The sequence below is a fragment of the Tympanuchus pallidicinctus genome, unplaced genomic scaffold (assembly GCF_026119805.1).
Source record: "Tympanuchus pallidicinctus isolate F22 unplaced genomic scaffold, pur_lepc_1.0 scaffold22, whole genome shotgun sequence".
Lineage (NCBI taxonomy): Eukaryota > Metazoa > Chordata > Aves > Galliformes > Phasianidae > Tympanuchus > Tympanuchus pallidicinctus.
In genome coordinates this window covers 27,442,285-27,456,178 of record NW_026294739.1, presented here as the reverse complement: position 1 = coordinate 27,456,178, position 13,894 = coordinate 27,442,285, and the positions used below count along the sequence as shown (strand labels likewise).

At 40.7% G+C, this 13,894-nt stretch overlaps 2 protein-coding genes across 5 annotated transcripts in view; one reads left to right on the top strand and one right to left on the bottom strand.

Annotated features, from left to right (window-relative positions):
* The window catches only part of PLCG2 (phospholipase C gamma 2), a 57,750-nt gene extending 54,743 nt beyond the window's left edge, over positions 1-3,007 (top strand). Inside the window, 1 exon segment of the mRNA XM_052685879.1 lies at positions 157-3,007. Coding sequence (XP_052541839.1) covers positions 157-199 — 43 coding nt within the window. The 3' untranslated portion in view covers positions 200-3,007.
* Positions 3,008-5,569: 2,562 nt separating this feature from the next.
* Positions 5,570-8,110, bottom strand: SDR42E1 (short chain dehydrogenase/reductase family 42E, member 1). 4 transcript variants are annotated; one of them, XM_052685886.1, is made up of 3 exons: positions 8,012-8,110; positions 7,705-7,806; positions 5,570-7,162 (listed from the first exon to the last, which is right to left on the bottom strand). In XM_052685886.1, exons 2-3 carry the CDS (start codon positions 7,770-7,772, stop codon positions 6,055-6,057), a joined length of 1,176 nt encoding a protein of 391 aa, XP_052541846.1. In that variant the 5' UTR covers positions 7,773-7,806; positions 8,012-8,110; the 3' UTR covers positions 5,570-6,054. The 4 variants fall into 4 exon arrangements, with proteins under 4 accessions (XP_052541846.1, XP_052541847.1, XP_052541848.1 ...); XM_052685887.1 differs by having other exon boundaries at positions 7,937-8,028; XM_052685888.1 differs by lacking the exon at positions 8,012-8,110 and having other exon boundaries at positions 7,705-7,906.
* Between the last annotated feature and the right edge of the window lie 5,784 nt (positions 8,111-13,894).

Below are 13,894 nucleotides of genomic sequence, written 5' to 3'. Positions count from 1 at the left end.
ATGAATCCCATCTATTGCAGGAAAAAGAATGTACAGTCCTTGTTGCTGATACATTACTTAGACATTGAAAGAACATAGTAAACCATTCCCCTCTGAGAAATATCAAGGAGACTTAACTCCTTTTTTTTTTTTTCTTTTTCATCTTTTCCCTAAAAGATTAAGGGAGAAGAAAGTCAGTAACAGCAAATTCTACTCTTAAAACAGTCATTCTTTGATGCATGCTTTATGGAGCAGTTCAGGTAGAGACATTAATTTATCCTGGTCATTCTATTCTGTGAAGATCTCATCGTGCTGAATGAATCGAAGAGGAAGAAGAGGAGGGAAGATGGATTTTCTTATTAATTTCTTGTTATAAGAAAAACTGTATTAATTCCAAATAATTTATATTCTGTACAAGGTTTGGCCAGTACCTCTGTGCAGGCCAGGCTTCCTGTATATGAAAGAATCTGAAGGTGGGTAGTTGCATAGACTTCACTGCTTATCAATACCTGAAGTGCAAGTTTAAATTGTTCATGGTGTCTGTGTACACAGGGTGTAGATAAGACATTCACAACAATTTGCATGCATGGAATCACACCACTTTAACAACCTGGCTCCTTAAGATTAACTGGTAGTGAGTTTTTAATTTATTAAATGCTGTAAAAGCACTTTTGCACCAACATTTCTTTTTTAAATGTATATTACCTTACCTTAGGCAATGGATTGTACTTCTGATACTGTATAAAAAATTTTGGGCAGCTAATAGCTCATACTGTATTGTCTCTTAATAGTAGTTCTCTGTGCCCTTCTTGAGTAGCAGATAATATGTTACTTTTGTTGAAATCAAATATTCTCTTTGACTTTGGATGCTTCCTTGTGAAAGGTTTAAGAGAACAGTGTGTGCACTTGTTTTTGTAGCCCCTCTGAACTTGTGTTCCTAAATTAAGGTATTGGAGGGAAAGTTTTTAATGTAAATATGTGCTAAGAAATATGTGGTGTTTTGTTATGTTTGTTTTTTTTTTCTTTTCAGAAAGGCATTTCAACTCTGAAAAGCACTTACTTTGATACAGCATCATTTTGCAAACCCTTTCAGCTGCTAATGTGCTTAGAAATGATTTTTTTTAATGAACTGTCCATTTTTAATCTTGCAGTCCTACTTAGATGATAGCATCAGATGATAGTGTTCTGTAAATGTAGACTCTTTTACCAAAATACATCTAATCCAAGAATGATAGTATGCACAAATATAGAGGTACATTAGTCTTACATCTTTAATCAAGTGAAGAACATTGAGCTACAGATGCGAAAACTCAGTAGATTAGCAAGTGTGCTTTACTGGAGTAGTGAAATGGAAGCCCTTGAATGGCATATTTAAAACCAGTTATGGTAATTTGGGTGCATGTCAGTTCTTTGTGCTAGCACTATCTTATTACTCTCAAATTCCTGGTTCCTTTCTCTCTACATGGGTGAAGTTTTGCTGTCTTTATAAATGAATTTCTTTCACAGCTGTGCACAGGAGTTACGTTCTGTCTAAATGACTGTCTGAATCATAAAATTTTGCATACATCATGCTGTATTTCTCATCACAGAAAACTGGCATGCATTTGGGATTCCTGGTGTGATGAAGATGGCTCAGCCATTTTTGGTTTCTCTCGCTCCCTATTCTGTTGTTTCAAGGTGTGCTTGATTGATGCTGTTGTTTATTCACATCTGATGGTTTGAGGAAGTCCACTGAGGTTTTAATTATTACAAAAAGAGTTGTGTCTCACTTATCTTGAGATGGAAATGCTATTATAGCATCCCATAATTGATTGTCTTTAGATATTTTTAACGAAGGAATTAAATACCAATCAGCCATCTGAAAAAGAGGAGAGGACAAAGTTAAAGGTAATTCAAGGGTTTTCTTTTCTTCTTCCTGCCTGAAATCTCTTCAGTCACCAGTTCCAACTGGTCCATCCAAGGATTAGATGAATGCAATTTTTCTTCTTTTTTTTTTGGGGGGGGGTGGGGAGGGCATCAACTGTGGATTTTAGAGGTACAGCAATAACTTAGCCTGCCATACAAACCTGGGCTTACCTGCTGATCCAGTTGCTGTGGGTGGTGAGGACCTTTGGTGCACATGCATTTTGTACTGTTTTCCAGGACATATTTTAGTGTGTCATACAATCAGTCTCTGTGCTATATATTTCATTCAGCAGCCAGTGAGTGTCGCGTTCAATGAGAACACAGTGTTGTCAGTGACGGTCAGATGAGGTGGTCCAAAGTTGTGTCTGGAAGGTCCTGAAGCTGTTTCCACAGGTGGAACAGGATTTTTAGGTAGCTGAATAACAGCTGGGCTTGTACTGATTACAGAAAGTAGGGGACCACAAGATGCTAATGCTCAGGGAGACCAACTTCTAGATCTCTAGGCTGCTGTGGTTTAATTTTATTATTTCTAGCTCAGTTCCAGAGCAGACATAGCCACATGGCCCAGGTGAATCATTTGGCTCAACTACTTTCCTTATTCTATACCTGACCCAGAACAACTATTGTATGATGAATGTAGGAAGTTCCTTGCTGCTGTGCAAATGTTTAAGAGTTCTTCAGAAAGTTGTGTGTATATTCTGCATGCAAACATCATATTTAAAGTTATAAGAGGTATTCCTTGGCATTTATGAAAATCCATTCAGTTTCACAGACTTTTTTTTTCCCCTGAGTATATGAACATGTTACATTCAGAAGAAAATTACTGCTTTGGCTGCTTGGTTGACTTGAGTGTTAGGCAAGGCTATGTACTGTTTCTTGTATCTTGCATTGTTTTAACTCCAAAGGCCCATCTCTCAATTCTTTGTCAAAGTGGACTCAAGCAACTTCTTCACAGTTGCAGCTGTTTTAATACGAAACAAGGTTTGAATGTGCATGCTAATTTTATAATCTAGGAGGAAAATCATTTATAAGAATGTTATCGGTTGAATTGTTATATTCTTATGGAAACTATTTTGAATTCTTAAAATAACTTATTTTAATAAAAACGTTTTGATAGCAGTGATGTGAATGATCCCAGAAGCCTCTTCATTAAAGCGTGGTTTACTGAATGTCTTGACTTCAAATCTCCAGGTGGTGTGCATGAGTTCTAATTGAACAGCGGTCTGCTGGAACGTTACGCTGTGTTGCACCAGAGGTTGGAGGAAGGGCATTTCTGTATTTTTTAAGATGAACTGACTTAATGATCGTTTTCATGAAGCCATTATTGTTGCACTTCATCTGGATACAAACAAGCACTGCAGAAGGAAAAGGCCAAAGATCATGTTTAACATGCAACTCCTAACTGACCTTTTTCACTAACAGGTAGATACTTCAGCTGTAGTGAGCATCAGGTTTGTATCAGCTCAAAAAATGAAGTCTGAAGAAGGCAGAGCTGGAATTTGTAGTCATTTGGAACCGTCATTCACAGTAAATTTGTATTAACACACTTTCTGCTAATGAGGGTGTCTTAATTGCATGGGCATAAGTGTCTCTGGGTGAAGGCATGATGTCTTTGTATTGTGATTTTTTGTTTTGCTGAGATTCTTGGGAATCAAATTTTTCTCAGTCTTCTAATAAAAAATGTGTATATGTTGAGCTGGAATCAAGCATCTATGAGGCATTTATGCTGCTGAGGTATCACTGTATTGCTGCAGGTATGTGGCAATTAGTGATAGAAATGAAAGAAAAAATTGGTAGGGTCTCCTAGGAGGTGATGCTACAAAAAAACATACTACTTAAGGATGATTGACATTTAAACTTCTGAAACATATATATACACACACATCATAAGTCGTTCATGTACATCTGGCAGGCATTAGTTTTATGCTGACATGCTGCGTTATGCAAGATTGAGCAGCTGCCAAGAGATATTTAAAAACATCAGAACCATTCTTTTTACCAGTTGCTAAATAACTCAGCTCTAGCAAACTTTCATTTCTGCTTTTTGAGTTTTGAGGTGTATTTCTGGTAATTCACTTTCAGGAAAACAAATAATAGATAAAGTTTTGGAACAGACAAAACAATTGAATTACCTTCATCTTCTCAGTCGCTGATATAAAAGTAGTAATAACAGAAAAATAATTCTCATTTTAAAAATACTTAGAGCAGCCATGACTAGCTTTGTGCACACCTAAGTCTTATGTAATTCTCATAGAGTAAGTAATTTTAAAGTAACTCCTGAAACCTTACATTTCTTCTTTTCATTTTGCAACGTAAAACAGGGAATGTATCCTTCACCTCTTCTGTAGTTTACTTGAAAAGCAAACACGACTCTGGCTTTGTTTACTAGATGGAGCCAAATAGGCTGCTGTTTGGTTTGGGGTAGGCATTGCCAAGTGGCTGCTTGTTTCTCTCAACTAGGGCTGATTTAGTACCATGTGCTCAAGCATAAGTTATGGGCAGTTAGGACAAAATAGCACCTCTTGCTGTGTTATCAGTGAAGAGTTCTGTCCTTGACTCCAGACAGATGAAGAGCTTCACATGTTGTGCTCGTTCTGCAGGAGGTTGAGCTGCTTCAGTTTTGGTATTTGTGTCTTTGCCACCCGTCCCAATTTTTCTTTGTACATAATCAGTTATCAGGACTTTCACCTCAGCCAGCACTAACAGCATGTTTACACTTTGGGACACTTTCATAGATTATTTTTTTCTGTCAACCCCACCATTAAGATAAGTATGCATGGCAGTGGCTCCTTTTCTTTTTTCTTCTTTTTTTTTTCCAAAAAAGTATTGCAAATAGGAAAAAAAAATCCTCTGGGGCACAGGAGTGGCATTCTACATCTTAAAAAGATCTGCTTTTTACAAGAGTTAGCGTGAAATACCAATGTTATGGTTGTAGCTAGCAGGCATCTGCATTCTTGTACATTGTCTTTTTTTCTGTTGCTTTTGTTAGCATTAAAATTTCTTAATTTACTTTTGCTAGCATTGCATCAGAACCAGAGGATGGAGAGGAGGAAGTAACCAGTGATTTTCATTTGAAAAGTGTGGCCCTCTAGAACAGCAGGCCACAGCTTTTGTGAGGTCACTTTTTTTTTCCATCTTTTATTAAAATGAAGGATTAATCTTCCTGCAAACTACGATGATGTGTATTAATGGATTCTGTGAGTGACCCTTCTGCAGTCGGTATGGTAGTGAAATGTTATCTGCTGGAAGCGCAGTAGCTTTTGATAAAGGAGTTCAACGCTCCTAGGATGCAAACATTGCCTCAGTTTATTCTGTTACAGAGGGGGGAAGAAAAGTGAGTGCTGCCTTGAGCTGCCCCTTCACCATTACATTTAGTTTCTTTTGGTTTATCATCCTGCTATAAAGTTGAAGTTGTAATGATATCAAGCACTAAAGGAATGTTATCAGAGGCTATAAAAATTTTATAAGGAATGGAATATGAGTGTAATCACTTAACAAGAGTCCTTTAAATATGATTATTTAACCGTTCAGTAATGCTGGGAAAAATCACAGCTGTTTCATAATACACTTTAGCTAACTCATTCATCTTCAACAGGAATATTTAGTTAGAAAATCTGCAGATCTGTGCTGCTTCAAGCACTTAGCTGCAACTGAGGTACACAACTGTACATTTTCCAGAAGTGTATTAGATGTAACACACTTTATTCAGAAAAGTACACCACAACGTATTCATTTAAAAAATAACAATAATTTATTGTCTAAAGCCAAATTATTGGTTAGGCATATATGCACTCAAGATGGAAAGTAGAAGTTTTTTCCCCTCTGGATCATATAGCACAAACTTCCTAGGAATAAAAGGTGTGGACCAAGAGTATGATGCTACTGGGTAGAAAAGGTCAGTCTTAAGGGTACCACTGCACCAGACAATAACACGCTGCTTGTAGTAGTACAGTTAACTTTTTAGTGGCCTGATCAATTTTACTTTGAAGAAGAATTATAAGATATGTTACAAAAATTAAAGGTTTTTGCTCCACCATTCTATTCACTGGGGATAGAACTGTTAAAGGTATTTACCCAAGAAGTACAAACATATGTATTTTTTTAATTCGCTGTGAAAACAAAGAGTATGCAACATAACTAAATCCTGTCCTCCACACTCAGTGTTTCATTTCAGGGTGAAAATATAACTGCAGATGGAAACCACGAGACGAGCACAGCAATCAACAGCAAGAGCAGTCCTCCATCCCTAAGGAGATGTGCAATGGTATACTTCCCTGGCTTTGGTCCACAGCCCTGAGATCTAAACCACTCAACCACTTCATTCAGGCTGTATTTCTGAGGCTCGTACCCCAGCTCTTTCCTGGCCTTCTCCATGCTGAAGTAATGTGTGACACCGGTTTTATAAACTTCTGTGCGAGTGAGGAGAGGCTGAAAATTATAAACATGGCCTATGAGAAAATGAACTACTTCAGTAAGAAATGCAAAAAAATAGACAAGTGACAGAGGAAGGCGGCAGGTTGGGAACTTGTATCCCAAACCTTCTACTAGTGGTCGGAAAAACTCAAAGTTGTTTACTGGTCTGCCATCTGAAATAAAGTAGGCTTGGCCTGCAGCTATGTGCTTTTTGTTGGCTTTGAGGGCCTCAAAGGCAAGGATGTGAGCCTGAACGAGATTGTCAACGTGTACAAATTCTACTAAACTAAGAGGATCTCCGTATACGAATTTAAACAGTCCCCTCTCAATGTAACTAACTATTCTTGGAAGATGTCTTTGCTCTCCTGGCCCATAGATGCCCGCTGGTCGGAGAGCACAAGTCCTCAATACACCTTTCCCATGTTCAAGCTCAGTACCATTTGCCTTCAGCACCTTCATTTCAGCTAAAGATTTGGTCCGGGAGTAGTGATCTGGATGGAGGTGAAGAGGTAGATAAGGCAGAGATTCATCCCCATTTTCTATAATCTGGCCTCCAAATATCACATTATATGTACTTGTATAAACCAGACTTGACACTCCTGTACTCTTGCAGGCTTGGATGACATTTTCTGTTCCTTTCACGTTAACATCTTCTATAAGTTTTCGGTTCAACTGCTCCCTGCCAGACATTCCATAGGAAGCGATGTGGAACACGCAGATCACATCTTTAAGGGCTTCTTCCACTTCAGCCAGACAACAGACATTCCCTTGTATAAACTTTATCCCTTCTGGCACAGGTTGAAGAGGCTTCATGACATCAAAGAGAATCACATCAACTCCCTTTTTGTATATGGTACAGCCTAAACTAAAACAGGACAGAAAGCATATGTTATATACATAAATGCATAAAACACTTCAACAGAGATAAGAGAAGCCCTTTAACTACTTCAATACCTTTTTTTTTCCTAATTGCACTCAGTTCAGCCATCTACTATGGTGATGAGTCAACTGCCTAGCTTAAGGTTTAGAAATGTTTCCTCAGTCTCTAGAGGAAAGCAAAACGAAGTGGGTGAACTGCCAGTAGGGAAAGCTCTGAACAAAACCAACGTGTTTTCAGCTGCTCTTTGGCAGAACCCAGCTCGTTCTCCTTCTGTCCCCTGAGGTATCTGAGGTACCCGAACGATGGTAATCTAAATCCCCATCACAAAGCTGATCGGCCCCGTTAAAAGTTACGCATGGCATCAGAGCAACGTATTCGCTTAAAGCACTCAGAAACGCAGCGGTGCGATTGCCGACAGGGAGCCGAGACCAACAGGCACAGGGCGGGGTGACGCAGGTCCCAGCCCGCCGCCCCACCGCCCGCCCTGCTCCATTGATCCGCACGTCGCCGCTCTCCAGCGCACTAACCGGAAGCCAAAGTAACCACCTCCTCCCGTAATCAGCACCGCTTCCTTGGCGCTACTTCCTGCTTCCATCCTCTTCGCTTCGGTGCCTTTTCAGGAGATTGACCTACGGAAGACGCAGTACAAACACACATTAACGCCAATCTGAGTTCTCAGATCGCTTCGCGTCCAGCCGTTCACAGCTGGGAAAGCCGGCTCCGAGGCACACGTTGGACCGGCGCACCGTCAGAACCGACCCGCGGGACCCGGCACCCCTCGGTCGGGCGGTGCTCGGAACAGCCCGGCCCCGCAGCCCGCCGTCCCGCCCGAACCTGCTCGGAACCCGCGGCCTTCCGCTCCGCCTTCCCGGAGTGCCACCCTGCCGCGGGGCTTCACGGGAAATGGAGTTTCCCAGGGGCGGTGGGAGAGTGCCGAGTCACAAGATGGCGTCGGGGTGCGGGGTGTGAGTTAGAGGATGCTGAGTTTGTCTCAGTGAACACCAGCGATGTGGAGCTGCTGGGCTGTGTTGGGCTGTGTGCCCGGAAGGTGCTGCCTTCCCTTTTCCCTCTGCAGCAGGACTCGATCAGAGCTTGTTTCTGTGAGGGTGCTTTAAAACGGGGAGTCTCCAATGGTTATTGAAGCCTGACCTTTCCCCTCAGTGCCAAAGCTTCACAAAGGCTATATCACAGAATCACAGAATCACAGAATCACCTGGGTTGGAAGGGACCTCAAGGATCATGTAGTTCCAACCCCCCTGCCTAGCAGGGCCACCAAACGTACACATTCAGATCAGGTTGCCCAGGACCCCGTCCAACCTGGCCTTGAACACATCCAAGGATGGGGCATCCACAACCTCCCTGGGCAGCCTGTTCCAGGGCCTAACTACTCTATATCACTAATCACTGAATCGTTAAGGATGGAAAAGTCCCCTAGGATCACCAAGTCCAGCCCAACTCACCCCCCCTGCCCACAGACCCTGTCCCTCAGTGCCACATCCCCACAGCTTTGGGACGCCTTCATGGGTGGTGGCTCCCCCACCTCCCTGGGCAGCTGTGCCACTGCATCACTGAGAAGAAATGTTTCCTAATACCCAACCTGAGCCTTCCCTGGAGCAGCTTCAGGCCATTCCCTCTCATCCTATTGCTGTAACCTGGAAGAAGAAGCTGACCCTCACCTTTCCGCAACCTCCTTGTGGGAATTGTAGAAAGCAATAAGGTTTTCCCTGAGTCTCCTCCAGAAGAATAATTAATAGTACCTAATCTGTACAGTGGCTCTAGCATTCCTTGATCTGTACAGCATAATACACTAAACGAAGAGTTAATCTCATGGAGGTTGAAAAGTTTTTGTTAGTGAGGAAGCAATGCATCACAGTGACTAACTTCAACAGAATTGATTGCTTCTGAGTTGAGCACCAGCCATCCTGCATGAGCAGTAAGAGGAAGACAGCACAGAATTATACTCTCAAAGTCTGTTTTGTGGTATTTTCCCTTTTTCGTTCAGAGAAATGTGAGTCACCTGGGGAATGTCAGGAAACACAAGAAGTGAATTATCTGTCAAAACTACTTAAAACATGTGAGCTTCCATTTTGCAAAACCTTGAGAGAAGTAGACAAAATACACCACGATTTATTTTGATTGATGCCTGGCAAGAATTAAAGCGAAGCAGATTCTAAGAACTATTATTTCTTACAAGTGAACCTATGTGACTCTTAAATGGCAATATCTGGCATGGAACATATGCTGCAGATGAGTGGAGAATACACTGTCATGCCAGTTGATTTCCGTTCTCTGAGAAAACAGATTGTGTTTCAGTGGAATATTGCAGAACTGGTTGATAGGAAGCCATTGAATCATAGAAATGTTTGAATTGGAAGGGACCTTTAAAGGCCATCTAGTCCAACTCCTTGTTGTGAATAGGGACATCTACAGCTCAGTCAAGCTGCTCAGAGCTTGGTCCACCTGACCTTGAGTGTCTCCAGGGATGAGGAATACTGGTGATGCAGGGATGGAGATGCTCAGTTTGTCCAGTTCAATTCCAAGCACACAGCAGGGCCGGATAGAGCAGGTTACTGAGAGCTCTGTTGGTATTGAATATATCCAGGGATGGAAACTCCACGTTAGCCACTTTATTTTGGTAGCTCAAAGAGATTTGTACTTCCTGAACTGCATTTCTGACCTTGCATTCTGTCTTATGTTGCTAAATCCTTGCATTTGAATAGGTTAACCTTAGAACGTAGGTTTATCCTCTGGACTTTGTGGTTCATTCATGCAGGGCAGATTGCAGGACTGAGACCTCTTTGTCTGCCTTCTGCTTTTTCTTACTTTCTGCCTGGTCATTGAGTCAGTTTATCTCATAATTAGTGTTAATGTTATGAATATAAGAAAACTGTAATTAAACTAAAACTTCTGCTCTTAAACCACTCTCAGTTTTATCCCTCATTGTAAGAAATGGTCTTTTTTAAATCATCAAAACATAGTAGGAAGCAGTCATTCCTCATTTCAGAATGGCAGATTTGACTACAACTGGAAAAGTTGTCATTCAGTTTTGTAGTTAAAAAGCCAAATTTTAGCCCGTCCTGTGGCTTTCTTTCATGAATGATTTCAGTAATGCAGAGTAAGCACACAGGACTCTAAGGGCCAAAGCTCTGAGCCCCTTCATACCTGAACAATTGTATGCTTTAAAAGTGAGTACATTGAGAAACATCTGATGAAAAGACGAGCACAGTGTTCTAGAAGAGACCTTCACAGATGTTTTTACTCTCAGATTGAGGAGGACAGGTTCTGGAATGCAATTCTGAATGTCTTTAATTCAATCACTTAAAGCAAGACTTCTCATAAGTTAAGTAGGCAACTCCTTTGGAACAGAATTACACACTTACATTTCAGTAATTGTCTGATTTGTTTTCAAGTGCATCCAGCTGCCCTGATTTACCACACTGATACGGGTTCCCTGCTGTAGTAAATTATAATTTAATTTCACTATCCATAGGTTTGCAGAAATCTTACCCACATAGCTAGCAAAACCAAGATGATGTCAGTGTGCTATGAATCACTGGCACGGAACATCCAACTGACGGTTGGACACACTACTTTGATCATGTAGAGAGATGTAAAGGATGTTTTGGCTTCACAAGATAATCATGTGCTATATCATATGTACCATAAACTGGAGGCAGATATGTCATTTAGTCTGTGTCTTGTACTGTGCTAATTTTCTGCAGGTACTGGAGCTGAGAGTAGAAGAGATGTGTCTTGTCTACTGTCCCAAGTCTCAGCTCGTAGCATTTCTGTGGGATTCTCAGTGGAACATTTGCAGAGGAGATGTTGTCTGTCTTCAAACCTATTTCTGGTAGGTTCCTGGAGGTTTTCAAGAAAAGGGTGGATGTAAAACCAGGAACATGGTTTGTGGGCATGGTGTGATGGGCTGATGGTTGGATGAGATGATCTTAGTGCTCTTTTCCAATCTTAATGATTCTTATTGTGCTTTCATTTCATGAAACTGTATTCAAGGTCTAAGCACTTCTTCTTCCACTTGTCTGGCAAGACAGCAGAACAGGCATTGGCTTAAAAATGATGCTGCCTGTTTTAGTTCTGCAATTACCTTGAAAGCATTGCAAAAATGAGCTAATTTTTGCAGAGGAAGGATTAAGTAAGAATTTGAACATGTAAGTAAAGGAAAGGAAAACAGCTTCAAAAAGGGGTGCAATCTCTTTCTTGTTTCAACCATGTTTAAATGAGATAATCTCTCTAAGGTTACTTAATGGCATCTTCATTTTTACAGCAACACTGTTTTCTTATTTTTTTGTGAGGCCGTTTATCTGTTCTGTGGAATTAATGATTGTAGAATTCAGAATTTGTTAATATTTTATCATGTCCTGATGTAGGACTCTATTCTGAACCATTTCAAACCAAGTGGTTCTGGCACCAAACTGAGGTCTCCTTTGAAATGGATTTATTCAGATCCCGAAATGCTGAAGGTTGTAAACAGATACTTTGGCAAAGCAAGATGAATCCCTTATCTCTGCAATGGGGTAAATTTACAAAAGTTACACAGACAAGCAAGTTGTCAAATGCATTTATCTTCTGTGCAGAAGTCTTATTTGGACATGTTTTGTCCTGAAACGGTAACATGAGGGATATGTTCAAAGTGGGAACTTTTCCACCGGGAGTATGAGAGGGTGGCAGTAATGCAATTAACTGCAAGGCATTCTTGCTCTGAATTTTCATAATTAACAAAATTGTTGGTGCAGCATCTGGTTAAAACAAATTTTGATTTTTCTACGTTTGTGAGGGAAGCAAAATCGGAATAACTTGGATTCCCGAATATTTGAATTTTTGTTCAATTTTTGCAGTAAAGAATTCTGACCAAGCTTTGCATTTATAGTATTTATCCTTTATCTTTTAACAAGTATCCAGCCAGCTATAATGTGATTTTTGTCCTGGATTAATTCCAGAATACACAATGGCTTAATTCACTGCTTGTTGCAGGTATGTATAAGGATCAAACATCCAGTGTGTTGTGGACAAGCTGTATAAATGGAACTATTCTTCTGAATGACTTAGAAGAACAATATGTTCTAGTAACTGAATCTTGTATAATGACAATTTTGCATGTCTGTTATGTGATCTGGAAGTCACACATGCACACATACAAATTGTGTTGCCAAGGAGTCATCCAGTAGCTGAATAAAATGACATACATAGGGCAAAATTGGTCAATCAGTTTACATTTTCAGCTCTAACAGCTCTCAGTCATTATTATCATAAGAATGTCTGTTCCATCAGTTGTCATTTTAGCACTTTCTAAGAGAAAGTGTCATCTATTAAAAATCCTTCCCCACGTCAATCACTGATGTTGCCTTTTAAGAATATTCTGGCAAAGCAGTTTGAATCCATTGAGTGCCCACTTCATTAATAGAAAAGCCAAACAGACTTCACTCTTTGTGTTTCTCGTGCTGTTTTGTCCTTCAGGTGGTCAATCACATGGAAGTAACACATGTGACAGCTTATCAGGCAGAGTCATCCCACCTTCCATCACGTGTTATCTGCCTGTGGAGAAAAAGCCTTCCATAATTGTTGAGGCAGGCCTGCAATCATTGTAGATTATGCTAGAAGGAGGGTTCTCTGCTGCCTTTGGCTCTACAGCTTCTGTAGCTAATCTTGGTGCAACGGCACATCATTGTTGTGTTACATAATTGACATTTGTAAAGCCAGAATTGTGAAATTATTTGAGTTGTTAAATTTCTATAACTGGTTGCCCACTGGCTTCTTCTAGCTACAACAGTTGAAGTTACGGCATCCCACCATACCTTGGGATGAAGGTGCTGGGAAGTATGAACTTTGCATTTACTTTGCTCTTTAGGGGAGTAAGAAGAGGAAGATTAAGTGCAAAAAATCAAGGCTAAACTGAACATATCTTTAGTGTACCACAGATATACAGGTGTCTATAGCCTGCTTAGTGCATCATGCTGAGACTACACCAGCATGCTAAGAAAGGCTGAGGCAGTCATTTTTTCCCCTCTATTGTGTTCTGTGGCTGCACTTTCATCCTTTGAGTTGTGACTTGTATTACAGTTACACTTGTCTTAAGTCATGGGTTGACGGATCTGTCCAGTTACAGAAAATGAGCTGTGCTCTTGAACCTGCAGCAGTTCTGTCAAACAGCATCCTGCAAATGATCTCAGCCGGCTTAGCATCTCGCTGGTGCTTTTTCTGCAGTTTCTGTCTGAAAGATGGCTGTGGTGCAATGGAAGCAGGTTGCGTACTGTATCTGTAGATACATTTATATGATAGTATGGGTGCAGCCTGGGTGAAGAACTAGGATTTGAAGCTTCTGCTGGCAAGTTGGTTCACGTTCTGACACACTGTGCCTTCAAACCCAAACAAGAGCCTCGCTTTTGTGACGTTTAGATTCCTGCCAGAGGTGGTATTAAGAATATTGAATACTTGCCTGCTTCTCCCTGTACATTTGGGTGCCTCATCTCCATTTGCCAGTTGGAATAGATCTGTGGGGATGAAAGACTGACAGATGATACATAAGCAATGAAACACATGGAAGCAAAATTATGTTCCTAAATACACAAGCAGATTCCATGTGTGCAATTTGGATCCCAAAGTTTGGCCAGTATCTACTCACTTCTGTCAGCACTTCCTGTGGTCTCATTTTCATGACCACTTTGAAAGCACAATGCCTTTCTCTTCTCTAGAGTCATTCTC